Source organism: Neolamprologus brichardi, chromosome 6, assembly GCF_056152115.1.
Source record: "Neolamprologus brichardi isolate AB-2024 chromosome 6, ASM5615211v1, whole genome shotgun sequence".
NCBI classification, from domain to species: Eukaryota; Metazoa; Chordata; class Actinopteri; order Cichliformes; family Cichlidae; genus Neolamprologus; species Neolamprologus brichardi.
The window spans coordinates 3,131,458-3,159,024 of record NC_142109.1 but is presented as its reverse complement, the minus strand read 5'-3'; the positions used below and the strand labels follow the sequence as shown (position 1 = coordinate 3,159,024).

Below are 27,567 nucleotides of genomic sequence, written 5' to 3'. Positions count from 1 at the left end.
ATTATGCACAGACTATTTCGTCTTTACTCACCTCGTTTCATCTGCTGCACCCGGTTGGGGTGAGAGAAGGAAGACAGTGAGGAAAGCTGGGCATCACTGGTCAAGAACTGCTCCAAAATCTAATTGCCACCTCCATTCCTGAAAGTTAGAGCTTTTAGCAATGAGGGCGGCGCTTCAGAAAGATTTTGAGAACATATGCATTATGCCCTCTACTGTTTATACAGTGAATAATTTATTAATCCTGTGCATTCTAGTCAAAAGCACGTAAGTGAGACAATCACACGATGGGGTGAGCAACAAGTGTCCAGAGCGCAGCGATGAAGACAGTGGAAGAAGTTTGAAGGAAGAGGAAATGCTGTCTCACCCGTTTGGTAATTGCTTTGTAAACTGCTGTTCACAAACGCTGTCCATCTAATCTGACTGAGCTGGAGCTGTTTTGCAAAGAAGAATGGGCAAGAATTTCTCTAGATGTGCAAAGCTAGTAGAGACACACCCTGGCAACTGTAATTGCAGCAAAAGGTGGTTCTATAAACTATTGACTCAGGGGGCTGAATAATTACACACACTCCACTTTGCAGTTATTTATTTGTAAAAAAAATGTTTGGAATCATGTATGATTTTTGTTCCACTTCTCACGTGTACACCACTTTGTGTTGGTCTTTCACACGGAATTCCAATAAAATTGATTCATGTTTGTGGCTGTAATGTGACAAAATGATGAAAAGTTCAAGGGGGCCAAATACTTTTGCAAGCCATTGTAGGTAAACTGAGACATATGTGAAGCATACAGTGGGTCTGTGTAATGGCTTATTGGGTAGAAACAGGGTCTAAACCAGGGATGTTTTATACAATTATATCTGGCCCACAAGGTAATTTCATATCTCAATTATTAATGTCTCCTCGTATGTGGGAGCTGAATCTTCAGCCCTGCTGAGAAACAGTGTTGGGGAGTAACAGAATACATGTACTCACGTTACGTATTTAAAATAGAAAATGTGAGTATTCCATTTTTTTTTAGACATGGGTCAAAATTTGTCATATTGTGTGTGAAACTGGTATACAGTGTACAGTACTATGCAACAATCTTGACCCTTCATGTCTTCATCCCAGACTTTCTTGGCATTTTGTAAAGTGGTCTGGAGCAATAGTAGTTCCCCAGGCTTTCCTGTGTGTGTGTGTGTGTGTGTGTGTGTGTGTGTGTGTGTGTGTGTGTGTGTGTGTGTGTGTGTGTGTGTGTGTGTGTGTGTGTGTGTTAATTTAACATTTAACATTTAACACCGACTTTTGACACATTCAAGCATAAAAAAAGTCCTCTAGCTCAAAATATGAACCAGTGTTTCGTCTGCATATAATAAAAAACTTAATTCAATTCAATTTTATTTATATAGCGCCAAATCAGAACAAAGGTCGCCTCAAGGCGCTTCATAGATACAGAGAAAAACCCAACAATCATGACCCCCTATGAGCAAGCACTTTTGCAACAGTGGGAAGGAAAAACTCCCTTTTAACAGGAAGAAACCTCCGGCAGAACCAGGCTCAGGGAGGGGTGGCCATCTGCTGCGACCGGTTGGGGTGAGAGAAGGAAGACAGGATAAAAGACATGCTGTGGAAGAGAGACAGAGGTTAATAACAGATATGATTCAATGTAGAGAGGTCTGTGAGTGAGAAAGGTGACTGGAAAGGAAAAACTTAATGCATCATGGGAATCCCCCGGTAGCCTACATCTATTGCAGCATAACTAAGGGAGGTTTCAGAGTCACCTGGTCCAGCCCTAACTATATGCTTTAGTAAAAAGGAAAGTTTTAAGCCTAATCTTAGAAGTAGAGATAGTGTCTGTCTCCCGAATCCAAACTGGAAGCTGGTTCCACAGAAGAGGGGCCTGAAAACTGAAGGCTCTCCCTCCCAATCTACTTTTAAATACTCTAGGAACAACAAGTAGTTCTGCAGTGCGAGAGCGAAGTGCTCTAATAGGGTGATATGATACTACAAGGTCATTAAAATAAGATGGGGCCTGATTATTTAAGACCTTGTATGTGAGGAGCAAGATTTTGAATTCAATTCTGGATTTAACAGGAAGCCAATGAAGGGAAGCCAAAACAGGAGAAATATGCTCTCTCTTTCTAGTCCTTGTCAGTACTCTTGCTGCAGCATTTTGGATTCGCTGAAGGCTTTTCAGTGAGTTTTTTGGACACCCTGATAATAATGAATTGCAGTAGTCCAGCCTGGAAGTAATAAATGCATGAACTAGTTTTTGAGACAGGATATTTCTAATTTGAGAGATGTTGCGCAAATGGAAGAAAGCAGTCTTACATATTTGTTTAATATGTGCGTTGAAGGACATATCCTGGTCAAAAATGACTCCAAGGTTCCTCACAGCATTACTGGAGGCCAAGGTAATGCTATCCAGGGTAAGAATCTGGTTAGATACTGTTGGGTTCAAATATTGAGGAGGGATACAGGAGGTAATCAACTCTCAAAATAACAACACTGGTCCGGCCAGGTGGCGTCAAACAATGATTTTTAATGACACGCGTGGGGAGATCACCGCTGTACGTAGACAGCGCCGATCCCCAACTACTAAAGCATAGGCAGGTGTTTTATACCTTCAGGGCTTAAATTTACTGACGCCCCTTAAACGTCACTCAGATACAGTTCATACATAGGTTTCAAAACCACAATGACTTTTAACACAGTTTAAAAGAACATTGTCTCCGTCTCCATGGCAGATGCTTCCTGTCAGCCTTCTGACTTTCACTTCTCGTCTGGAACACCAGACCCACACCCTGCAAGAAACTGTTCCTCTTTTTGCAGAGACAATTTTGCAGTTGCAAGCAAACACGACTAACCTCTCACCTATAAATGAGTCTATCTACTGTGTGTGTGTGTGTGCGTCAGCATGAAATGCACTCAGTTTTACCTCTCACCTCACCAGCTGTAATAAAGGCTAATTGGGTACCAATATGTTTAAACATCTAAATACAATATCAATACTGTAAACTGTATTATTAATGCAATGGTAATGATGATGATTATTAACAATAGCAGCAAAATATTTCTCTAATCCCTACAATACCATATTTCTAAGATTTTCAGTACAATAACCTCAGTTTTATCTGAATTAAGAAGCAGAAAGTTAGCGGCCATCCAGGTCTTTATGTCTTTAAGACATTCCTGCAGTTTAACTAATTGGTGTGTGTTATCTGGCTTCATAGATAGATAGAGCTGGGTGTCATCTGCATAGCAGTGAAAATTTATGCTAGGTCTTCTAATGATGCTGCCTAGGGGAAGCATGTATAATGTAAACAGAATTGGTCCTAGCACTGAACCCTGTGGAACTCCATAATTAACCTCAGTGTGTGAAGAGGACTCTCCATTTACATGCACAAATTGGAGTCTATTAGATAGATATGATACAAACCACTGCAGCACAGTACCTGTAATACCTACAGCATGTTCTAATCGCTCTAATGGGATATTATGGTCAACAGTATCGAACGCTGCACTGAGGTCTAGTAGGACAAGCACAGAGATGAGTCCACTGTCAGAGGCCATAAGAAGATCATTTGTAACCTTCACTAAAGCTGTTTCTGTGCTGTGATGAGCTCTGAAACTCTTCAAATAAGCCATTCCTCTGCAGATGATCTGTTAGCTGTTTGACAACTAATCTTTCAAGGATTTTTTTATATGAAAGGAAGGTTGGAGATTGGCCTATAATTAGCTAAGACTGCTGGGTCTAGAGATGGCTTTTTGAGTAAAGGTTTAACTACAGCCAGCTTGAAGGCCTGTGGTACATAGCCAATTATTAGAGATAGGTTGATCATATTTAAGATGGAAGAATTAATTAATGGCAGGACTTCTTTGAGCAGTTTTGTAGGAATGGGGTCTAAAAGACACGTTGGTGGTTTGGAGGAAGTAATTATTGAAGTTAACTCAGAAAGATCAATTGGAGAAAAAGAGTCCAACTTAACTTCAATGGTACTAAGAGTAGCTGTAGATAATATTACATCTGTAGGATGATTATTGGTAATTTTTTCTCTAATGATAAAAATTTTATTTGTGAAGAAGTTCATGAAGTCATTACTAGTTAACGTTAAAGGGATGGTTGGCTCAAAAGAGCTCTGACTTTTTGTCAGCCTGGCTACAGTGCTGAAGAGAAACCTGGGGTTGTTCCTATTTTCTTCAATCAGTGATGAATAGTAAAATGTTCTGGCTTTGCGGAGGGCTTTCTTATAAAGCAACAAACTATTTCGCCAGGCTAAATGACGATCCTCTAAATTTGTGACATGCCATTTCCTCTCCAGCTTACGATTCATCTGCTTTAGGCTACGTGTTTCAGAATTATACCACGGAGTCAGGTACTTCTGATTAGAGACCTTAGTTGTCACAGGAGCTACAGTATCCAGAATCGTACGTAGTGAGGAGGTAAAATTATTAACAAGATAATCGACCTCTGTTGGAGTAGCGTTCAGATAGCTGCTCTGCTCTGTGTTGGTACAGGGCATTGAAGATGATGATAACAGTTGGTGGATTATATTCTTAAACTTAGTTACAGCGCTTTCAGAAAGACATCTACTTTGATAAAGTCTACTCTCCACTGCTGTGTAATCAATTATTGTAAATGTAAATGTTATCAGGAAATGATCAGACAGGAGAGGGTTTTCAGGAAACACTGTTAAATGTTCAGTTTCTATGCCATATGTTAGGAAGTGATACTCTACCACAGAGCGAGCGAACACCAAGTGACAGCGCCACCAAGAGTCAGGAAGAGAAACAGCAAACAACAATATAAAATTGTACTTTTTGGATCTTTGTCATCAATTGTTTCCATTTCTTTAGCTGAATCTACAAAAAAGAAAATGCTACAGTAGAGACAATTTGACTGACATGAAAAATTTTCATACCATCAAGGTATTTCCAAAAGTGTTACTATAATTTATTGTAATATATCTGAAAATAAATAGATGATAAATTCCTCTTGCAAAACCTTGACCAAATGAAACATGGTGCTCATGATGAATAAGATTTTCATACCAGATCACTCAAGGATAGCTGGGACTATGTAGAGCTTGATCAGATAGTGCAGGGGTAGGGAACCTTAGTCCTCGAGAGCCGGTGTCCTGCAGGTTTCAGATGTGTCCTTGATCCATCACAGCTGATTTAAATGGCTAAATTAGCTCTTCAACATGTCTTGAAGTTCTCCAGAGGTCTTGTAATAACCTAATCATTTGATTCAGGTGTGTTGACCCAGGGTGAGATATAAAATCTGCAGGACACCGGCTCTCGAGGACTAATGTTCCCTCCCCCTGAGATAGTGTAGTGAGTTCAAAACTGGAAATTAAAGGGGTGATGTTGTATGTTGTTAGTGCATTTGGACGCCGGTTAGAACGAGAGATATTCTGGAGTAAGTTGGATGAAATGGTGGGAATTTTCTCCAGTGGGTAGAGTTTGGTGATTGGAGAGGAGGTGACGAGAAGGTGTTGGGTTGATATAGTGTTACGGGGGAGAAATGCAGAAGGACATCTCTAGAAGTGAGTATATTAGAGGGACAGCTCAGGTTGAGCAGTTACAAGAAAAAGTTAGAGAGGTTGAGATGGTTTAGTCATGTGCAGAAGAGGGATAAGATGAAGCTGCCCGGCAGGAGTAAAGAGGAAGACCTCAGAGGAGGTTCATGGATTAGTGACGGAAGATATTCAGAGGGTTGGAGTGACAGAAGAGAACGCTTGGGATAGAGGATGGAGGTAGATGATCTTCTGTGGTGAGCCCTAAAAGGATTAAATGATACAGCTGTTAATACTGCTGCCAAAGGACCTTCTAGGAAGTACTGATATATTTTATTTGATCAATCAAATCCTAAAATGGAAGGTACAATGCAAAAATGTGTACAAGTCCTGAATGGCTGTGGTTATGTTGTGAAGTCATTATTTGTTTTGTTTTTTTAAGACACTTTGAGTAAACCACAGAGTCATTGTTCATGAACGTTTGACTGTACTGTACAGTGTAAATGTATCTTCCCCATTTCCTTGACATCTTGTTCTGTGAAGGGAAAAAAGGATTTACATGATCAGTTTCTAATCAGATGTTTACTTTAATTGTACGGCAATGAAAACTGTATCTCACCCTTGGGCTCTACTGGAATTGTCACATTTGACAGCAGTGTATTCAGCTTCACTGGCCTCTTCATCTTTGTGTCCGTATAGCTGACCTGGGCCGATGTTGGAGTACAGAGCGTTTGCCTGATTCTGAGAGAAGCTGATGGTGCTGTAGTGAAGGTCATCCTGGTGACCTGATGGTTCTCCTTCTGCTACAGCTGTCAGGGTGTCGTACACTGGATCCATGTTCACCTGATGAAACCAGAACTTGATACTTACTGTAGAAATACTTTAATAAGTATCGAGAGTTTCTGGTGACTCTTATGAAATGAATTGTTGCACTTGTTTTGTTTTTTTTAATTGATTATTTCAACACTTCTTTTTTGAGAAAATTAAAAATACATATTTAGACCACACAAGGTTTTAAAAATAATCAATGTGATAAACTATGTCAGAATTAACATGTTAGAGGATTAGATTAGTGGTTAGATACTTTTTAGTGTTTAGATACTGTTTAGTGGTATTTTCAAAAAAGTAATCCAATATTGTTAAGTTCGTTTTGATTATTCAATTCAATTTGACCTCATCGGCCTGTTCCATTTATTGCCACAATGCAAAACAAATTAGAAATCCCATCGCACTGCATTCTAATATGTGTTGCTCATATTGATCAGCAGGGAATGTAGAAATGCAGGAAAACATATTGTGCTGAGATTACAATGCTCCAAAATAACTTGGCTTTATTTAAGATAAAGCTGTCACTCCAAGGTGACAGCTTTATTTTAAGGTATGTTTTTAAAGTGTTTTTCTTTCACAGTTGAATACTTTCTCACCTGTTCTTCACTGGAAGGTTTCTCTCCATCTTTACTCTGTTGTGTGAACCACTTATATTTTCTAAATAGGAGACAAGAATTCAATGTAACAGCACATTTATGTATCAAAGAGATGACAGACTATTTGATTCTTAAGAATCACAGAACTGCTCACCTAATGCACAGGCAAACCATGACCAGTGTGATAGCAAGGAAAACAGCAGTGCTTGTACCAGTAACTGCTGCTTTCCGTGTACCTGAGAAGCCACAAAGGATAATAGAAACAAATCAGGAACATCAGAAAATTCTTATACATAACTACACACTTAAAAGGTGTTCACTTGCATAGAGATCATTCTCATACTAAAACCATTCAAAAACCTCTAGCTCACTTGCTACAGTAATCAGATGTAAGGTGGACCTATGTTGTCCTCTTGAGTTCTGGGCGTTACAGTAATAACTCCCGCTGTGTTCAGTTCTAAATTCAGTAATAGTGAAGTTCTGTCCCGATGCTTTTGATGAGTCTTCGCCTTCCTTGTACCAGGTGTAATTAGCTGCTGGGTTAGCATCACTGCTACAGGTCAGAGTCACTGAACTGCCCTCCACTATCTCAGCAGAGGGACTCACTGACACAGAGGGAAGCCTGGGAGAATCTGGGAAACAGCAAATATCTATATATAAATATATATATATATATAGATACATTGATACAAATACTTGAAGTGAAAAATCGAATTTTACTTACACTTAACATCTATGAATCGAGAATTTGAGGTTATCTGTCCATACTGATTCTCAGACTTGCATGAGTAATTCCCGCTGTCCTCTGAGCTGATGGCAGTGAAATGATAGATGCTCACTGGGCTTGCAAGCAGGGTTTGGTTCTCCTTGTACCAGGTGTGTTTAGCTGCTGGGTTAGCATCACTGTTACAAGTCAGATTGACTGAATCTCCCTCCACTATCATACCAGAAGGTGTCATTAACACAATTGACGTATTTGGACCATCTGCAAGATAGATCACAAATTTTAGGTAGATTGTGTGTTGCAGTGTGGGGCAAGGTATTGTGATAAACCCCTTTGAAACATTCAAATAAAATTGTAAATTGTATTATTTTTTTAACTGCTTCTTCACGAGCTATTACTGCTCAGTGTGTCCTAATGCATGACCAGGACTAAACTGCTCAAAGTATTTTTACAGTAGTTTAAGTAATTTCTATTTATTTATTCTGCTGTTGTTATATTTTTATACATTTTCTTTATTTATATACTTTTTCTTTTATTTTTGCCTTAATTACTTTATCTACTATTTTGCTGATTATAATGTGCAATGTGCCACCTTCATATGACAAATAAAACTTGAAACTCGATGTTAATGATGACAAGTATGAAGAAGGTGGGCATCATATGGACTTCTTTTTATTTTGCATTTACATAAATAATTCTTTACTCACATTTTACATTAATGAAGATATATTCAGATATCCTCCTTCCCAGCACATTTTCAGCTGTACAGTAATATTCTCCAGAATCAGAGGGTTGGATGGACTGGAAGAACAGCTGTTTTTCTTTACTGACCAGTGTTTGAGCCTTCCTGTGCCAGGAATACTTAGGTAATGGGTTAGCTTCACTGCTGCAGGTCAGAGACACTAAACTGCCCTTAATGATGTCACCAGGAGCCGTCCTCGTCACCGAGGGAACCTTTGGAGCATCTGGACAACAAAACATACATGAATGTGTTATTAGCCTGTGTGTCACTGTCCAGAGTGATGATGGTTGAGCTGCACCAGCTGCTGGAAATTCTGTCGCTTGTGCCTGTTTTTAATAACTGTGAAAAGATGCATACTATAATTTCTTCTACAGAGTATTTTGGCATTGTCACTCATCCTGGTTAACAACAAATAAAAATGAAAGAAACATAATAGAGTATTTTCTAACTTTATACTATAAGCTCATCAGCAATACACAATCTCAACAAAAGTGAACACATACCTAGAGGCAAAATAAACCTGCTATAGGAAGCCAGTGCCATAAGTGTACCAACAAACACAACACAGTCGAGTCGCTGCCAGTCTTATCTTTACTAAAGATACAAATATGAGCAGCAAGAGTGCGTGAACAAATTTTGCTGGAATGATCATGTCAAAATAGAAACTAAATCTAAGAAGCAGTTGAGCAGTAAGACAAAGTTGTTTCACTGTTTGATTACAAACAGCCAAAGATAATTTTCAGGATTAGTCAAAGATCACTGGATAAGATGGTTGATACGATCACTTTAATCATTTGATGTTTTTTTCTTGGTTTCTCTTTAAATATGTTTCATATACAATACTTATCATATTTCCTACTTGTACTTTATTCACATGATTTACTCTGTCTTTAATATAACAACTGACGATCAAAGATGATCATTTGTTAAGTGGCACTGTGAAGTAAACTCACACACAGGGTTAGAGCGGTGACCCTCGTAAGCACAGGAGTAGCTGTCGGGACCATCAGCATATTTTGTGTATAAGGAAGAAGATTCTCCAAAAATTTCATCTTCATTCTTATACCAGACAAAGGATGAATGACCAGAAGGAAAACAGCTGCTCCGACAGATCAGCTGTGGGCCAGTGGAGGACCAAACCACCTGTACCTGTATATCTGGATCTGCAAAGCAAAATGTCAGAATTTACCTGACTTAGATTCACCGTTAACAGGTTGCTTTTAAGGATGCAGTAGAATATTGCTCTGTATAAGTATTACAAGCAGTGTTGGGTGTAATGTGTTCCAAAGTAACACTTTACTGTAATCACATTACATTTGTCAGTAACACATTCATGTAATTTTTCTGCTTGCACTACAATCAGCTGATTTTAGTTCATGTGCAAGAACTAGGGCTAGAACTAGAACTAGGGCTGTCAACGTTGACACTTTGATGCGTTAGAGCCACGTTAACGCCCGTTAATGCCGCATCATGATTAACACGATTAAAATTTTTAACTCAATCAACCCATTTGGAGCGCAGAATGACTCAAAATCCTTCAAATGTCTCTGTCACTGCATTACGGACAGTTTGTTCAAAGTTTCTCCATTCTGTGCTCCAGATGGGTTGATTACATAAAATTTTTTATTCGTGTTAATCGTTATGATGCCGCGTTAATGTTGAAAGCCCTAGCAAGAGTGAAAAAGATGATAGAGGTGTTCTGAAACTTTTCAACATTTTCAACTTTTCAGGAACAGAGATATGGGCATTATTAAAAGTGCAATGGTAAATTGAAAACTGCTATAGGAAAGAAACAACTTCAACGCAGCAGCCAGACCCTGTAAATCAGCATCAGAATTAAGTTTCTACACATATGAAGAATGTGTCTTGGTGTCATGATGCAAAAGAAAGTGGTACAGAAATAGAATACAGAATATATAAAATATTAATATAATAAATATGAACATAAGTGCACACAATAGAAATATGCACTATCTACCTAAAGATATTAGAATATAAATCAGTGTAAGCATGTAACGGTTATGAGCAGTATGAGGAAGGAAACTGTTCTTGTAACAAGAAACAAAGGCACTGATGAGCAGTCAGGCTTGCACCACTGTAGCCTAACCTTCATTTCTGCTTGCATATGTTTCTACAGTAGAACAACTGAGGCAATGGCTTTGAAGTATTGTTAGGCTGTTTTTCATCTTTGTTTTTTGGTTTTGAGGGTATTTTGATGTTGTTTTGTTTTGTTGTTGGGTTATTGTTTGTAAACACTAAAAGAAAAATGGTATGTGTGTCCTCATAAGGACAGAGAATTGTGTTGGTATGTGAAGCTGTAGCCTAAGATTCAAAGTGTTGACTGGTAATAATGTGTTTTAGTTCACTTTACAGAGTAACGTGAAATTAATGGACTGCACTACTTTTAAGAAAAGTAACGAGTGACGTGTAATACATTGCTTTTTTTTTTCTTTTTTTTGTAATAATGACCCCAACACTGATTGTAAGTTTACTAAGAGGATATATGGTTGTCATTCACATACAATATAGACTATGTACATGTTGAAATTAACACTGCACTATACATAGTATAGGGTTATAATACAGATAAATACTTATTGGTCAGTCAGTACCTGTGACAGTCAGAGTTGTTCCAGGTGAAATGTTCCCCCATTGAAATGATTGCGTTGTGAATTTGAAGCGGTATTCTGCAGAGTCAGTCTTTCTCAAGTCTCTGATTCTCAGAGTGGAGCGTCCTTTCTCTCTTTCAAAGAACTGAAAACGATCTGCATGCTGGGAGTCTTTACTAAGGTCCCATAGCAGAAAGTGAGTTCCCAACCAACGACTACGATCAGGTCTGAACCAGAATTTTGACACAACAGGATCTGTGTGATAGTATGTGCAAGAAATGTTCACTGATGAGCCTTTGAAGGCACAGATTCTTCTTTCAGTGTAATTCACTCTGTTGCAGTACTGATTATAGCCACCTGAAAAACAGAATTATTTTTAAGATCACCATGAAAATACAGTTTTGCATACACTTATGGTCTTTGAACAGTCTTCTCCATCTTAAAGATATCTTACTACAGTACATTAAGGAACAGATGCACATAATAAATATTGCATCAGCGCAATCTGGGTTCTGGCATTCGAAAAATATTGTGTGTATTTACAAAGACAGCACAGAGAAAAGACAGCGTTAATGAGGTGGGAACACATTTCTACAAGGCGCACACAAACATATTTACTAATGTTTGTTACACACAATTTACTGCTGACAGACAGAATAAAAGCATGGCTTAATTTTTGGGTGCTCACAATTCCCATTTGGCTCGTTTAGGAGATCTGGCCGTGAAACAGCATCATATCCCGCTGAGACGCTTTGTACTAATATGGGGAAAATGCATTTTCTCTTATATTCTATTAAGATAATATTTTATTAATGTGTTGTGCTGTACTGCCCTTACATATTTTTTTTATTACGTTCTGCTTAAAGATGATGTTCAGTTTTGATACTTTTCAGATCCAACTAATCACAAACAGCTAGGAAACATTTAATACACATCCCAAACAAGAGCTTGGGTTCTCAGGAGGGTATGAGTGGAAGGCTGTGGCGTATACTCACACACAGAAGGAGAAAGAAAGGTCTCATGTGGCTTGATAGCACAGGAAATGCTGTCTCCAGAATAAAAGTAGTTTGAATAAAGTGATTCTTTTGAAGTCATGTGTCCATTCATGTACCAGATGTATGAAGAATGATGAGGAAGGCAACTGCTGTGACACTGCATCTCTAATTTGTTGCACCAATAAGTAAGGCATTGAGATGTGTGAATCGTCTGCACTTCTACACCTGGATTAGTAAAATGCAATATAACAGACAGTGAAATTTCCTGCGCTGTTTCATAAATGTTAAGAATTTGATCCAACAGACAACAGTCTTACCTGTTACAGATAAACTGACTCCAGGTGAACCAGTATAGGTCCCCCCTGGCTGGTTTGTTATGAGCTTTAATCTGTACACAGCTGAGTCGCTCTCTCTCAGGTCTGTGATTCTCAGAGTGCAGTCGTTCGTACCACAGTGATACCAAACACGACCTGCATACTTTGAATCTATTCTAAGATCCACAGGTTCAACATTGGGCAAATAAATGAACCAGAAGATATTCTGAACTGTGGTATTGATGCTGTTTATTCTTGGTGGGTATGTGTAGGTGCAGTGCATTTCCACTGTCGATCCTTTAATGGCACAGATCTCAGTAGAAGTAAAAGTCACTTCCCATTCTCTCCAACTGTGCGCCACTGAAACATCAGAAACCACAGTCAAGATTAGCATGATTTTAAACGTCAAAATTATATTTTGTTTTCATCTGAAGTCACAAAACTTTCTCCCCAAGAAATATTTGAATACATAATGCAGACCTCAAACTGAGACAATACGGTTTGGTCTCTCAAAGAGAAGCTGGATATTCCTAATGCACATGTCTCAGTAATCCATCCATATATTAATAATGACTGAGAAAACAAATGTGGGAAATTTGACTCTGTGTTTTGGACATTCCTGGTTGCTGGAGTATTTCCACCTGTGATATGGATGGGAAAATGCTAAATGCGAACAGTTAGAAGGGCGTGTTGTGTCTTTGCTTGCTTGGTTTCCCATGTTCGCTGAAGCGTGGAGCTGCTTAAGAAATGTGAAACTCTTCAGCATCAGACTGTGACGTCTTGATAATATGAATTTTGCTAAATGTTGCAGAAATAGCACATTGTAGTCAGAATACCATCGCACAAACTGAAACAACAAATATACAATTCAAAAATGAAATCTTAACTATCAAAAAAATAGCCTTATATTTAGCCTGAAACCATCACTATTCTTATTACGTGCAAGCAGTTTAACCATCTCTGCAGGAAGTTCCTGTTATTTAATGAAATAATTACATTAAAGCATACAGTGTTCCAGGATGATGTCCAGTAAGTAAATATACTTACAACAACTAAAATAACTGTACTAAAGACCTTAAGTGTATTAAAAAGAAGTTCAGTACCTGATATGGACAGAACGATGAGAACAATTCCACTCACAGCTGTTGTTACACTCATTCTGTTCGTCTCACTGTTAGAAAATGTCACATGGTCAGAGCTGCACACGAGATATAATCCACATAATGATCTAAAATAAGACATAGGACAGCAAACATGTGACCGTTGTGGTTTCAACACATTAATAAGACAGCTGTCAAAGTCTTTCCGAGCTTACTTCCTCTTTACCAGCCTGTAATATTTGAATATCCGGACATTCCCAACATGAAATTAAAACTTCTCATAAGCAAAAAAGAAAGTTCAATTTTGAGGCTGATGATCATTGCAGTAATGAAACTTTAAAAAAAATAGAGTGCACTATCCACTTGACAGCTTCTTCTGTTTCCTGATCAGCAGATCAGGACTCAGAGAAACTGTGACATGTAACTCGTCATTGACTTGAATTTAATGTGGTGTAAATAATACATGAGATTGGTTCAGTACATCTATAGTGGTATGATGTGTTTGTGTTATTTCATTTTCAAGTCATACAATGTGAATTATTTGTCCCAGACAGTGACAATGCACCGTCAGCACTGCTGCATAAATGCATTAACACATACAATTATTATTTTTTAATATTTAATATTTATTTAGTCTCTACGCATTTTACTACTGCAATGGATTCCAAGTACTGACTTTAGGTTTCACTTATTATACGCTGCAACCAGAGAGCAGACAGACACTGTAATCCTGTGTAGATGGTACTAAAAACAGAACAAGAGTTTCTTTCTTCTACTACTTTTTTACAAACTTACTAAACTGCACCCCCTCGTGGCAGACGCTGTGCTGTCCACGTCCAAACGTAGATTGAGAAAAAAACAAAAACAATTGTAACTTCTACTAGCATTAACTGATTGTTGACCATTTGAATGTGAACAAACAAAAAACGAACAAAAGATCTAACAGTGTTCAAAACAACTGTTTCAAAAATATTCAACATGCATAGAGCTGTGTATCACAGCTGTCCTCTTATATCAGCTGTCCTCTTATATCAGCTGTCCTCTTACATTTTACTCCAGATTTATCAGGTTTCTACTTCTCTTCAGCATATTCAGAAACCACCCACGGTGCACGCAGAGTGCAGCAGTGAATTCTGACCAACGTCCAGTGATGTCATTTTTAATGGATCAAGACAACATAGCAAAGAGAGACAATAAAATCTAAAACAAGTAACAGTTTTTTTATATGGATCCAGGACACTGACTGAGAACTTGATTTACTCAGTTTCTTGCAGAGACTGTTTGTGGAGAGGCTGGCCTAGTTTATTATTGTACCTACAATTTATAGACTTCTCCTGATTCAGAGGCAGATTGGCTATAACTACAGACAGGTAGATCTAGCCTCCTGGTCTTAAAAAAGAAGTCAGTGTGGAAATGCCTTAAAAGTGCATTCTAGCTGAAGGCCAACAGATGGTGATAGCTGTGCTCGTAAAAATGAAAACAAAAACAAAAAACCCCTGAAAGTCTTTTGGAGAACATGAGAAAGCAGCTCTGTTTCTAGACTTGTAAACACTTCCCTGCAGAGTTTATGTTCTCAGTCACTCCTTTTGAATCCATTAAATAAAAAAGTTGGAGTCTTTTTTTTTTTTTTAACTTGGTCATATTATGTTTCGCTGTTTTTTTTCTCATTGACTGTACTGGCCTGTCAATCACACTCATCAGTGCATGACAAAGGTACTATACGTGTGAAACTAATGAACTGAATAAAAACCTACTGCTGTGATCTGCTAAATAAAACAGACAAGAGTTAATCACCCGGTTATCTTTGGGAGTTTCGACCAAAACGGTTTTGGTCGAAACTGACAGTTTTGCTAATGCACTTAAATTCAAATGCAGATGGTGAAAAGAAATGCCAGTACCAGTGTCCCTTTGGTGTCTGCTTAATGTGTAACAAAGCAAATGACAGATATTCAAATTCAGTATGTCTTTAGTGATTTGACGTCTATTCTCAATAACCTGCAATCCTCTTCATATTATATAAGCTATTATGTGCTTATTTGTACAACAGAGTCAAACACCACTGAGCCAATTTCTCCTGTATGAAGTTCAAGTCTCTGGTTTTCTTTTGTGAGTCCCTGCTGCCAAAACTGACTCAAAGTGTTGAGAGGTCACCATCTGTCAAAGGTCACTATTTATTCTCTCACATTCACACACTGGTGCAGGCAAACCACAGTTGTAGCCACAGCTGCCCTGGGGCAGACCGACAGAAGTGAGGCTGCCATATCACGCCATCGGCCCCTGTCGCCAACACCAGTAGGTGTTAGGTGTAGGGTGAAGTGTCTTGCCCAATTAAGGACACAACGGCCAAGACAGACAGAGCTGGGGATTGAACTGGCAACCTTCCAGTTACAAGATGAGCTTCCCAACTGAACACCAATGGCCCAATGTGTCCTCATCTACCAGAGAGAAGTTGTGCTGTTAGCTTAATTGGTTGAAATTTAGTTTTCACTTTTATTGATTTCCTGCAGCTAAGTTGACAAAAAATTAGGGTTAAAAGTTGTCGGCATGATATTTAGGGCCAGATTCAGTGTATTCAGTCATTCAATGCCATCAGGGCGACCATCCTGGGTGAAAACCTGACAGCGATGCAGGCAGATGTCTCTCTCGTGGCCTGGATTGTAGATATTTGACAGGAAGGCCACACTCAAAAAAATGAAATTGGGTGATTGTTACATGTACAAGATTCAAACTTGTAATTTGAACTAAATAATTTATTGTTTCTATGGTGAACATAATTAAATCATGTAGCATCTGCATGAAAATCAGCAACTTGTTTTCTTCTTGTTGAGATGACATGATACAATCTAGTCAGAGTGGTTAGTTGCCTGGACTCACGAAATTCACAAGATCACATTAGATGTCAAACTGCAGGAAAATCGCTGGATTTTTAAGAGGCAGATAACCACATCCACACCACATGTGTATGCTATTGCTATTTATTGTGGTTTAACCTGTCAAGGACAAAAACGTACAGAAAACTCTGCATCAAGCCTTGTAATCATAGCTTTCCTAGTTTTGCTAAGCCTGGATTGATAGCTTGGTGGTGTGATGGTTAGTGCTGTTGCCTCACAGCAAGAAGGGCCCGCGTTCATATCCACAATCTGGCTGGTTTGCAGTGTGTAATTAGAGTTAGGTTCATTGATGATTCTAAATTACCCATGAGTGTAAATGGTTGTTTGTCTCTAATGCCAAATGTGTTGATTTGACATGGTCAAAAATGGGTTACTGTACTTGGTTAAATCACGTGGAAAAAGGTGCCATGATTAAATTATGTTCATCCAACAACAAATTTTTTTGAGTGCACAATATGTGTTTCTTCAACACTGTGTCTGATCAGCAACACTCGGGCACCACTAGAGGCCGTCCACTACCCTTTCTTATTCAACCTTTAATAAACTGAACAGGTTAAAAACACCGCTGCACTCTACAGGAAGTAGTGATGTGTCGGTCGCGAACGAAATGGCTCTTAGAGCCGGATCTTTGACGTGAACGACGCGAGCCGGCTCCTTATCGCGAGTCGTGGGTTGCTGTTTTTTTTCTCTCACCCTCTCTCTCTCTCTTTCACTTTTTTCCCGCTTCACTCAGCATGCAGGCCTTGTGCTTTGCGCTGGGAAGAGGGGGGAGGGGCGGTAGTTACACTTAGTAGCACAGGAACAGAGCGGGAGGGAGAGAGAGAGAAAGAGAGCCAGGGACAACAACATCACATCCTTTATCATCCACAACTATTTTCAGTTGCAGATGATAAAGGATTCAGAAAGTTTATTCATGCAGGTCCATGTGACAGAGAATATGCATCTTCTTTTTGTTTTCATATTTTAGTTTATATTTAATTGTGTTGGGTTTGCAGTGTTTTGTGTTGTTTCACTTTAAATTTGTAAAAGGAAAAAGCTGAAAATTTAAATAGTTAAAAGTTGAAATGTGAATAGTTGGTTTTTGCATTATCTGATTTATTTATTACATTTTATGTGGCGTGAATAAATAAAAGTATATTTACGGTGGTCCCTAGAGACAAAGCACGTACAAACTCCAAAACACGTAAAAACTCCAAAACACGTACAAAACACAACAGAAGTGCTCCAGGATGCTCGGCCCAGTGTTGAGCTTTTGTTACCTAGTGGCTACACAAGCCAGGAATTACCAACGACCGGATTTGGTGTGTGGTAGTAACAGGTAAATGAACATTTTTTTTTAATTATTTGAATATATATGAGTGCTTGTGTATAAATACACAAACAATACACATATGCTTTCATGCTTTCAATTGTGTAATTTAAGTGATCTAGGTAGCTCTGTTTTGGAAGTTCAGTTAACGCTAGAAATGTGTTTTGGAGTTTGTACGTGCTGTCTGTACGAGTCTGTTGTGGCCAGTGCTGTCCTCTATGCTGTTGCATGCTGCAGCATCAGGTTGAGGGTGGCAGATACAAACAAACTCAATAACCAGTAATACAATAAATTGTATTATTTTATTGGTACTTTAACATTTACTGTTCCTATTGTTTTTGAGTAAATGTGTATTCTGATTCTGATTCAGTGACTGCCTGAAGACACATTTGCCTTCAAACAGCCACTGTAGGGGTTTACCAGTTAGCCTGATGATATCATTAGCAGAAATGCGCCCACGGGAGTGGGAAGTTCTTTGATCTAACATTGCACTTTTTCTTTTTTTTTCAAAGGTGCGGTCTGTTCGTTTCAACAACATCAGCGCAAAGTGCTGGCTCAGAATCACCGTATGAGGGAGCGAGTGAACAGAGTGTAAGTGCAGCTTTTCCCCCTTTCTCACTCAGAACGGTGTGACGTAAGTGAGAGGAGATAACTGTTGCACCATATAAACCTGAAATCTGTAAAAGAGCAACAAACACTTTACTGTCCTCCCCTCTCCTACCTTCCCTGTGTGCTCACGTGACGTCTAGATCAGAGTTTAGTGTGGAAGAAGTGTTTGATAAAGATGGATAAATAAAAATGGAAAGCTGAAAGAGGTCAAATAAACTAAAAAATAAATGCAACAAAATGTGTCAGACTACCCAATGTAGGAGAAATAAATAATGTAAAGGCCTCGGAGTCACAGGTGGTGACTGCTGTAAACACTAACCGGGGAGAAACACCGGAGGAAGAACAGCAGTCCCACCAACCGAGTGAGCAAGAGACGGAGAAAAGTGTACTTTACATGCAAATAACAAAAATAGATGGAGGCACATAATAAAGAAAGAATAGAGGAGGAAAATCAAGTAAAAAAAAAAAACTGTCTCAATATCAGTAATTAAATCTATGTATAGAATTATATTTAGTTATTTAGAATTATATTTATTTAATTCTTTTTGAGGAGCAGAAAGCGCTCAGCTCTAACTCTGCGTGAAGACTGAGCGAACAGAGAAAGCCACGTTTTAGCCGTGAACTCTCAGCTCTGAGACATCCACCCGTCACAGTTACTCTACACTTAGACTGACATTTCCCCGTCTCATCAAACGCTCTATATACCCTTACTTACTTCTTGTTACCCTTACTCATTTCTCTTTTTAAATTGCATTTTTAGAAAAAAAAAATATTTTATTTAATTAAAAATCTTTTTTTTTAAATTCTGATATAATTTTTTTAAGTAAGAAATTTTTTAACATTGCCTTTTATTTTGTTAATCCCTTCACCATTTGAATTATTTATTGATTAATCAATCATTATTTATTATTCCTCTTTTACTGTTCATTAAATTTTCTAAATTCACAGCCTCCCACATAACTCTTAACCCTTTCCACTCTGATAGACAACTTTGTTTCTTTAGCTCTGTCTTTATTGTGGCATGATGTGTTGCATTTTGTGCTCTTCACTTAATCAGATAAGTTCTGTTTAAGTGATTTCTTCATTCAGTGGGTCCTGCAGCAATCAGGCCTACGTGCAGCAAACTAACTAACTAATTAACTAGCTTTCCAATAAATAGAAAAAAGCCAGTTATTTCAAAATTTAACGGGGTAATATTTGTCATAATATAAAAAATATTTGTCATATTGTGGCAAATATACAAAAAGAAAGAAAGCATATGCAAAGACATCAGGAATGGGTAAATACTTTTTCACTGCACTGTATGTGACCTCACATGTACGTGCAAGAATCCTTGATCAAAGCTGTCAGATAAAGTGCTTGTAGTGGTGGATGCTAAAGTAACATAGTATAAGTATATTTTCTAAAATTTGGTTTCAGTCCAAAACAGCCGTTTCTTCATCCCGCTCATTACACAAACACAGCTTTACAGTATTATATGATGTGCAGCGCTTCAGATGCTTGAGGTGTGAACACACGTGAGTGGTTTGTGTATAAAAACAAAACATAAATGGAGATTTATATTTTGTACCATATCAGCACAGAGAGAAGGAAGACTTCACTCGTTACTGCAGTTACATTTATAGCTGCTCCTCTCATTTCTTAAAACACTTCTTGCTTAAACTGCGTCAGGTCGATCACATATGAAAAATTGTGTATTTCATCACAGATGTTTGAAGATGGTTTCTTCTGTGGTTGGAAAATTAAAGCGAGATCGATTTCCGGCTGTCTTCCTTCCTGCGCACACGCCTAATGTGCATGAACAGATGAATGTCTGTAAATTTCCTCTGGTGCAATCACTGATAACTTTTAAGAAAATACAGCTTAAAGAAAACACATTTACACTTGTTGTTTTTAAACTCACCACAATTTATTAATGAGGTCATTCCTTATGATAGCTGAGTTCTGAATAGATTTTATATGCCTATGCCTAATATGTAAATGCTCAGCACTGTTACTAGCAACATAAAGTGGAGAAGGACACCAGAATTTGTAGAAACATTGGTTTTAATTATTTTGTTTTATTTTATTTAATCTTAGTGAAACCTTTCTAATTTTACTCAAAATAACAGAGATGACCTGAATGATGGGCATACTTGTTGAAAATCGTGTGCCCTCTGATTCACTATGAAGGAAATAAGTTTCAAGATAACAAGAAACTGCTAAACACAGCTGTAATCGACACGTGAGCGCAGTTCAGGAGGGCACTGAAAATAACAGCAGACACTCAAAGCACCAGGACTTTAAGATTAATCAGACCTACCTCCTGCTGTTCTGCAAATGTTCTCCTATATCCCATATAAACACAAATAAAAAATAATTCTACTCACAATTATGTTAAGTACATTAAAATGAGTTTCGGCAGGACAAATAAAAGCCTTTACACTTGTTTTAGTGTACTACAAACTTAAAGTACCCTTAAAAAGAACAAAGAAAACAAAATTAACATAAACAAAATACAATACAATTCCCCCAATAGTGCCTACTGCCTAGAGAGGCCTTGGGCTTCTTGTTAGCTGTAGTAAGATTTTATTTCAGTAAAGGTAGACTCTTTTTTTTTTTTTTTAATCCTGTCTGGCAGCTGTTGCCATCAGAACTCTGATCAGAGTGCACTTGTGGTGCAACACATTTTGCTTTTCCAAGATCGCCTCAATAAATTCTGTAATGTTCCTCTTGTTCAGGTCTTCAAGAAACTAGGTACACGTGTAGACAGGGACAGGAAGTCCACTGTCAAAGGACACATTTTGATTCATCTGTTGCATCATTCTTTATCAAAATGCAAACACAGCTATAAACAGCAGTATCTTCCTAAAACATTAAAAATGTACACTGAGGACACACATTCATGTTCATACTCTACTTTTTCCTGACTGTGCTGTACAGTGCTGATGAATGCTCTGCAGCCTGTTGATCTCTTAATCTGTAAAGGTAAAAACACACTCTCAGAAATATAAAGATAATATTTTTTGATTTTTTTTAAAAGCTCACAATATCAGTAACATTAATTAAGAAAAGAAAAAACTTTGTGTTATGTCCAAAATTAACAAATATAACAAGCTGGAAATATTTCCCCAGCGTTTCACAAAATAAGTGTCCTCACCTTTGGGTGCTGTTTAATCTGACCACAGTGTAGTCCACATCTGTTACTTCTTCGTCCTTTTCTTTTCTTCTTTTGGCCTTAATGGGAAGAATGTTGTAGTAGTCGTGCTCTTCTGGCTTCTTTATGAAAGTTACACTGGAATAGCAAAGATCATCCTGCTGCTCCCCTGGTGCTCTACTCTGTGCTGGAGCTGAAGGGCCGCCACGCTCTGGACGTCCACTTTGCGGAGCGTTAAGTGTGTAATAACAATATGCATTTTCCTGTAATTAAAAATAACCATAAAAGGTGAAAGGTTATGGTTGGACATCCCTCTCTCCCTTACCTTCTGAGCCACAGCCTCCCAAACCTTGTATCTGTATTCCTGGAGAGGTTTATATGCAGCAAAGGAAGAGCAACCCACCAACAACACTATTAAACAGAAAGGTGTCATTTTCTCAACACATGAAAGTTAATTACAATTAATCACTGTCTCCAGGAAAACAGTAGACTTTACTTTTTATGAACTGTTCATGTACATTTTCATATATGAGAGAACTTAAGGTACCCACACACTGTGCAGTGTGGATCTCATAAACTTGGGTGGGACATGAAGTTTGAAGCATGTAAACTATACAAAGTCATCAAACTTCTGTACTATAGCAGCCAAATTTAAACTTCCCACTGTGCAGTGTATGACAGCAGTATGCGACATATACAAAGAGATTCATTTACATTAAAATTCAGGTTCATATATGTATACCTGCTACCTGACCTCTTCTTCCTTACCTCTGGCTTGTTGTCTGGCCTCTCTCTGGATGAATTTGTTTTGAAGCACCCTTTTCTTCTGTACAGAAGAATGAATGAACATTTTAATTAATTATTAATTCAATTCAATTTTATTTATATAGCACCAAATCACAGCAAAGGTCACCTCAAGGAGCTTTGTTAATATTATTATTATTATTATTATTATTATTATTATTATCATTATTATTATTATTATTATTATTATTATAGCAGCTTGAAATCAATAAAGACACATTGATTTTAACAATATAACCGAACTGCTCACCTAATGAATATGATTCCACAGATGATTATAACAGCCAGAAATAGAACAGTGATTGATGCAACTGCAGTTGATTTTTTCCATGAGTCTAGGAAACAGTGACCAAACTGAAAACTTGTTACCGGATTACATGATTAAGGGTCTCATAAGAATGGACATAGAAGATAAAACATATCAGACCAAAGTCTTGATTAATGACACACTTTGAGTATAGTTGTTGCCTAATGTCATACAGCAGTTACAAACTAAAAATACTAAAACTACACTTGGGCCAATTTTAACAACTCCATTGTGTCACTACCTTGATTGTTCCTAATGTCAGGAGAAAAACTGACTGTGCTACGGGTCAGAGTCACTGGACTGTTGTCACCAATCTCACCAGACGGAGTGACTGAACTGCCCTCCACTATCTCCTTAGAGGGACTCACTGACACAGAGGGAAGCTTTGGAGCATCTGGAAGGGATGTAGAAATAATTATGACAAAAATTGCAGCAAATTTACATTCAAATTTAGTGTTCAACATAATAATTGTGAAGAAATTGTACAACATCCTATTCTTTAACTTTAAATATCTATACCCGATATAGCAGTTTGTAAAGACAGTTTTAATCTTACAAATCTTCTTTTCTCCCCCTGTGACAATGTCAGAGTTTAAACCCCTATTTCCTGTGTGGTATTATAGGAAAATTGTCTTGACTCACATTTCACTCTGATAAAGATGACTTCAGATGACCTTCGGCCCACCTCGTGCTCAGCAGTACAGTAATACGCTCCAGAATTAGCGGACTGGATGGACCTGAAGATGATTTGCTTATTTTGGCTGATTGGTTGTTGTTCCTTGTACCAGGTATATTTAGCTGCTGGGTTAGCATCACTGCTACAGGTCAGAGTCACTGAACTGCCCTCCACTATCTCAGCAGAGGGACTCACTGACACAGAGGGAACCCCTGGAATGTCTAGAACAGAAAATATTTACAGGACATTTAGAATTTAAGAAATTTCCGTCACTTTAATTTTAGTCTCTCACATCCTCAAGTATGGGGAAAGACAAGCCTGTAATTATTGGTCACATTTGTTATTTTCAATATATTAGATTCATGCTTTGCATGAACAGACCATGTTTGCTGGATTTGTCAGTTGTTCCATAAATTGGATGTACACATGACAGTCCATGGACAGTCAAAAGCAGATCCCTGCGCATCTCTGATTATTACACTGCAAATCAGTTCCTCAAAAGTAAAATAAGCAGGATTAAATGTACATTTGTTTGTAACTTCCAAAATGAAAAGAACTGAATGTTCTCTGATCAGGATCAAACCACTCTTCAGCACAATGACTGTTCTTTTCTGACTTTAACTGAGTGCTTACCTCTAATTCATGAAACTGACTCCACTCACCTTTAAACTGTATGTACAGTATTGTGAATTTTACTGAAAATCTTAAACAACATTTTGGTGAACAAAGAAAGCTGAGGAGCTGAAAATCGTGATCATCACATAACACAGTGAAGTAAACTTACACACAGGATCTGAGCGATAATCTTCGTGTCCTTTGAAAGCACAGGAGATGATGTCTCCAGGATTGAACAGACCTTGATAAGAACTTTGTTCAACCATAAACTGATTGTTCTTGAACCAGACGAAAGAAAGACGACCAGCTGGACTGCAGCTGCTTTCACACTTCAGCTCTGCCTCAGTCTGAGACTCATGGACTGATATTATTCTGCTCACCTTCACCTGCAGAGCTGAATATGACAACACAGCAGACATCAAATACTCAAAACAATAAATACACCCATTACCACAACTGAACAACTGAGCTGATTAAATATCCATCAGTGTGTGTTGATCAGTACCTGTGACAGTCAGAGTTGTTCCAGGTAAACTACTCTTCCATTCAAATCTTTGTGTTTTGAATTTGAAGTGATACTCGGCTGAATCTCTCTCTGTCAGGTCTCTGATTCTCAGAGTGGAGCGTCCTGTCTCTGTTTCAATCACCTGAACACGACCTGCATACTGGGAGTCTTTTCTGAGGTCCTCAGATCCACGACCAGAACGGAACCAGGATGTTGACTGGATTTGACGTTCATAACTGTTGTAAGTAGAAGAAATGTCCACTGATGAGCCTTTGACTGCACAGATTCTTCTGTTGCTGTAATTCACTCGGTTGCACCGTTCACCATAGACACCTAAAGAAAAAGATGTATCATTGACAGGAAGAACATGATATTAATAATAACCCAGATTAAAAGTTTTTATTTCGATAAAATCTCAAAGTGAACTCACAAACTAATGCAGAGTAAAAATCCTCAAATCCTTTTAAAGCACATGAGTAGCTGTTTTTATAGTCACGTGGCACGTCATAAGAAGAAGAGCTGGCTCCAATCACTTCTTCTCCATTTTTGTACCAGACATAAGATGAAACATAAGGATTACAGCTGGTGACACAATCCAACCGTGGTCCAGCCAACACACTGACCTGAACATCTTGACCAGTGGACAAGAAACAATAAATAAGATGTCAGTCACTCTCACACTGAGGGAGTCATAATAGGGAATTCATTTCACAGATCTATCAATGTGTGGAAAAATAATAACTTCCTCAATGTCTAAACATGAAATAATTTAAAGTTTGTTTGTTTGTTCTAATTAATTTAAAACCCCCAATAATACTAAAATTTATAGCACTTATATTAAATATAAGTGTGTTGATCAGTACCTGTGACAGTCAGAGTTGTTCCAGGTAAACTACTCTTCCATTCAAAGCTTTGTGTTTTGAATTTGAAGTGATACTCGGCTGAATCACTCTCTGTCAGGTCTCTGATTCTCAGAGTGGAGCGTCCTCGCTCTGTTTCAATCACCTCAACACGACCTGCATACTGGGAGTCTTCTGTGAGGTCCTCAGATCCACGACCAGAACAGAACCAGGATGTTGATTGGATTGAACTTTCATAACTGTTGTAAGTAGAAGAAATGTCCACTGATGAGCCTTTGAATGCACAGATGTTTCTGTTACTGTAATTCACTCTGTTGCATGAATCACCTCGGACACCTGAAACATAAAATGATTTTTAAGTCAGATTTAGAAAGTAGTTACTGTGAGTTTGACTGTTTTTATTCAGATGTATGTAGTGACTCTACAAGATGGTTTTATGTAACTGAAATAAACTCACACACTGAAGGAGAGGAGAAATCTCTTAAAGCACAGGAGTAGCTATCTGAAGGCTTCAGATTGTCTGAATACCAGTACAGGCCTCCAGTAGAAATTTTCTGACCATTTTTGTACCAGATGTAGGATGGACTATCATGTATTTGACAACTGCTCTGACAAGTTAGCGTTGCCCCGTTGGATCTGTCCACGTGTACCTGAAGAGCTGATTATGTGAAGAGAGAGCAAAAATCAGAGTGGAGACTCTGCTCTGCTGTTCTGTTTATCCATTTGTAAACACATACAGTTATATTCATAACAAGTTTGGACAGATGTGTAAATAAAAATGTTACCTGTGACAGTCAGAGTGACTCCAGGTGAAACAGTAAGACCACCTTTGTTTGTTATGTATCTGAACTTGTACACAGCTGAGTCGCTCTCTCTCAGGTCTCTGATTGTCAGAGTGCAGTTCTTCCAGTGAGAGCTGTACGACACTCGACCTGAGTCCTTTTTTAGATCATCAGTGTTATATTCAATACGTTCAGTGAGCCAAATTTCTTTTGACAATTTTAATGGCTGGTTGAAGGAGCAGCCTATGTCCACTGTTGATCCTTTAAAGGCACAGATCTGAGTAGAAGTGTAAGTCACTCCATTATTACTCTGAACCACTGTAACACAGAACACATCAGAATCAAAATCAAATCCTCTAAAGTAGTTTAGTTTAGTATTTGTTTGCACCTTCCAAAATAAAAATAAATCACTTTAATGCTGTGATAAGGTTCTGGTTAAGATGGGATTATTATGCACTGGGAAGAGGTAAAAGGAACAATCTTCCTCTACTTCTTCTAAATGGTAACTCTATGCTCTAAAAAGGTTGTGAGGAGCTCAAATCAATAAAGCCGCAAATCTGTGTAGGTCCGTTAGTACAAATAACACAATTTGAAAAATTTGGGTTTATTGCGAACCTTAACATTTTCAATTTGTGACAACCGGAAACAGCTCTGGTATCAGGGTGTAACCGTTGATATAAGTCAAAAATAGAGATACACAATACCTGATAAAGAGAGAAGGAAGAGAACACATCTGCTCGCTGCTGCACTTAAACTCATAGCTGCTCCTCTCATTTCTTAAATCACATCAACATGACAAATCCTGTTCACTAGTTAGTCTTCATGAGACGCTGAGGTGAGATGAGATCTCTTCTGTGGTTGGAAAATATAAAAGTCGTATTAAACTGTCTTCCTTCCTGCTGTACACGCTCAGTATGGGTAAATAGATGAAAACCTGTAAACTCCCACACTGAAATGAAGAAGTGGTTCTTATACAGTGCAGCACGCAGAATGAACTTCTTAAAAACAAGCACAACATATTTTAATCACTTTTTAATTTTACGTTTCTGGTCCAGTTTATTAATGAGATCATATAAAAATTTTCTATACATCTTTAGCTTTAATGTAGGTTTACTTTATGCAAAACTCATCTCGCAGAGAGCTGAGAGCAAATCTTTAACACAAAATGTCTCCTAGATAAAAACAACATAGGGTGAGTCAGCTACAACTACTTGAATGACAGTTAGCAGTCTTTCTGTTAACATGCTGGCTTTAGCTTATCAGGCTTCTGATGATAATACCAGCTTACCTGCATCATGTAATTATCTCTCTAAAAGTCCAAAAACAAAAGCCACCTGCAGTAGATTATATATTTAAATTCTTAGTGCGCTTCATGAAAGAATGTTCATTTCTTGCCTTATCGCCACAGTGTTACATTAAAATAAGTATCCATAATGTAACTGAAATTTTAACATGGATGTCAAAATAAATATATCCTGTGTGGGGCCTGAATGATTCACATACTTGTTGAGAACCCCGCTGTATGTGATTCAGGAATTCATTTTCTAAGACGATAAGAAACCATTAGGTGTAGATTTCAGAGAGGGCAAATATGACATGCCACCACCTAACATTTTGAATACAGATACGTCCAACATGAAATTCATGTACATGTTAAAATAACCACA

The 27,567-nt window shown here is 38.0% G+C and overlaps 2 protein-coding genes across 3 annotated transcripts; both read right to left on the bottom strand.

Moving 5' to 3' along the window:
- Positions 1-5,969: 5,969 nt before the first annotated feature.
- LOC148102397 (sialoadhesin-like) lies at positions 5,970-13,548 on the bottom strand. Its single transcript, XM_087841490.1, has 12 exons — positions 13,410-13,548; positions 12,310-12,666; positions 11,993-12,217; positions 11,001-11,354; positions 9,342-9,551; positions 8,354-8,611; positions 7,647-7,907; positions 7,294-7,554; positions 7,077-7,158; positions 6,923-6,983; positions 6,118-6,341; positions 5,970-6,033 (listed from the first exon to the last, which is right to left on the bottom strand). The coding sequence occupies exons 1-12, from the start codon at positions 13,546-13,548 to the stop codon at positions 5,970-5,972; spliced, it is 2,496 nt and encodes an 831-aa protein (XP_087697616.1).
- Positions 13,549-21,047: 7,499 nt separating this feature from the next.
- LOC102792354 (B-cell receptor CD22-like) lies at positions 21,048-26,674 on the bottom strand. 2 transcript variants are annotated; one of them, XM_087841492.1, is made up of 12 exons: positions 26,605-26,674; positions 25,904-26,218; positions 25,576-25,776; positions 25,122-25,454; positions 24,689-24,889; positions 24,259-24,591; positions 23,923-24,147; positions 23,105-23,359; positions 22,406-22,490; positions 22,120-22,177; positions 21,355-21,614; positions 21,048-21,174 (listed from the first exon to the last, which is right to left on the bottom strand). In XM_087841492.1, the coding sequence occupies exons 1-12, from the start codon at positions 26,672-26,674 to the stop codon at positions 21,111-21,113; spliced, it is 2,400 nt and encodes a 799-aa protein (XP_087697618.1). In that variant the 3' UTR covers positions 21,048-21,110. The 2 variants fall into 2 exon arrangements, with proteins under 2 accessions (XP_087697618.1, XP_087697619.1); XM_087841493.1 differs by lacking the exons at positions 25,122-25,454; positions 25,576-25,776 and adding an exon at positions 22,704-22,856.
- Between the last annotated feature and the right edge of the window lie 893 nt (positions 26,675-27,567).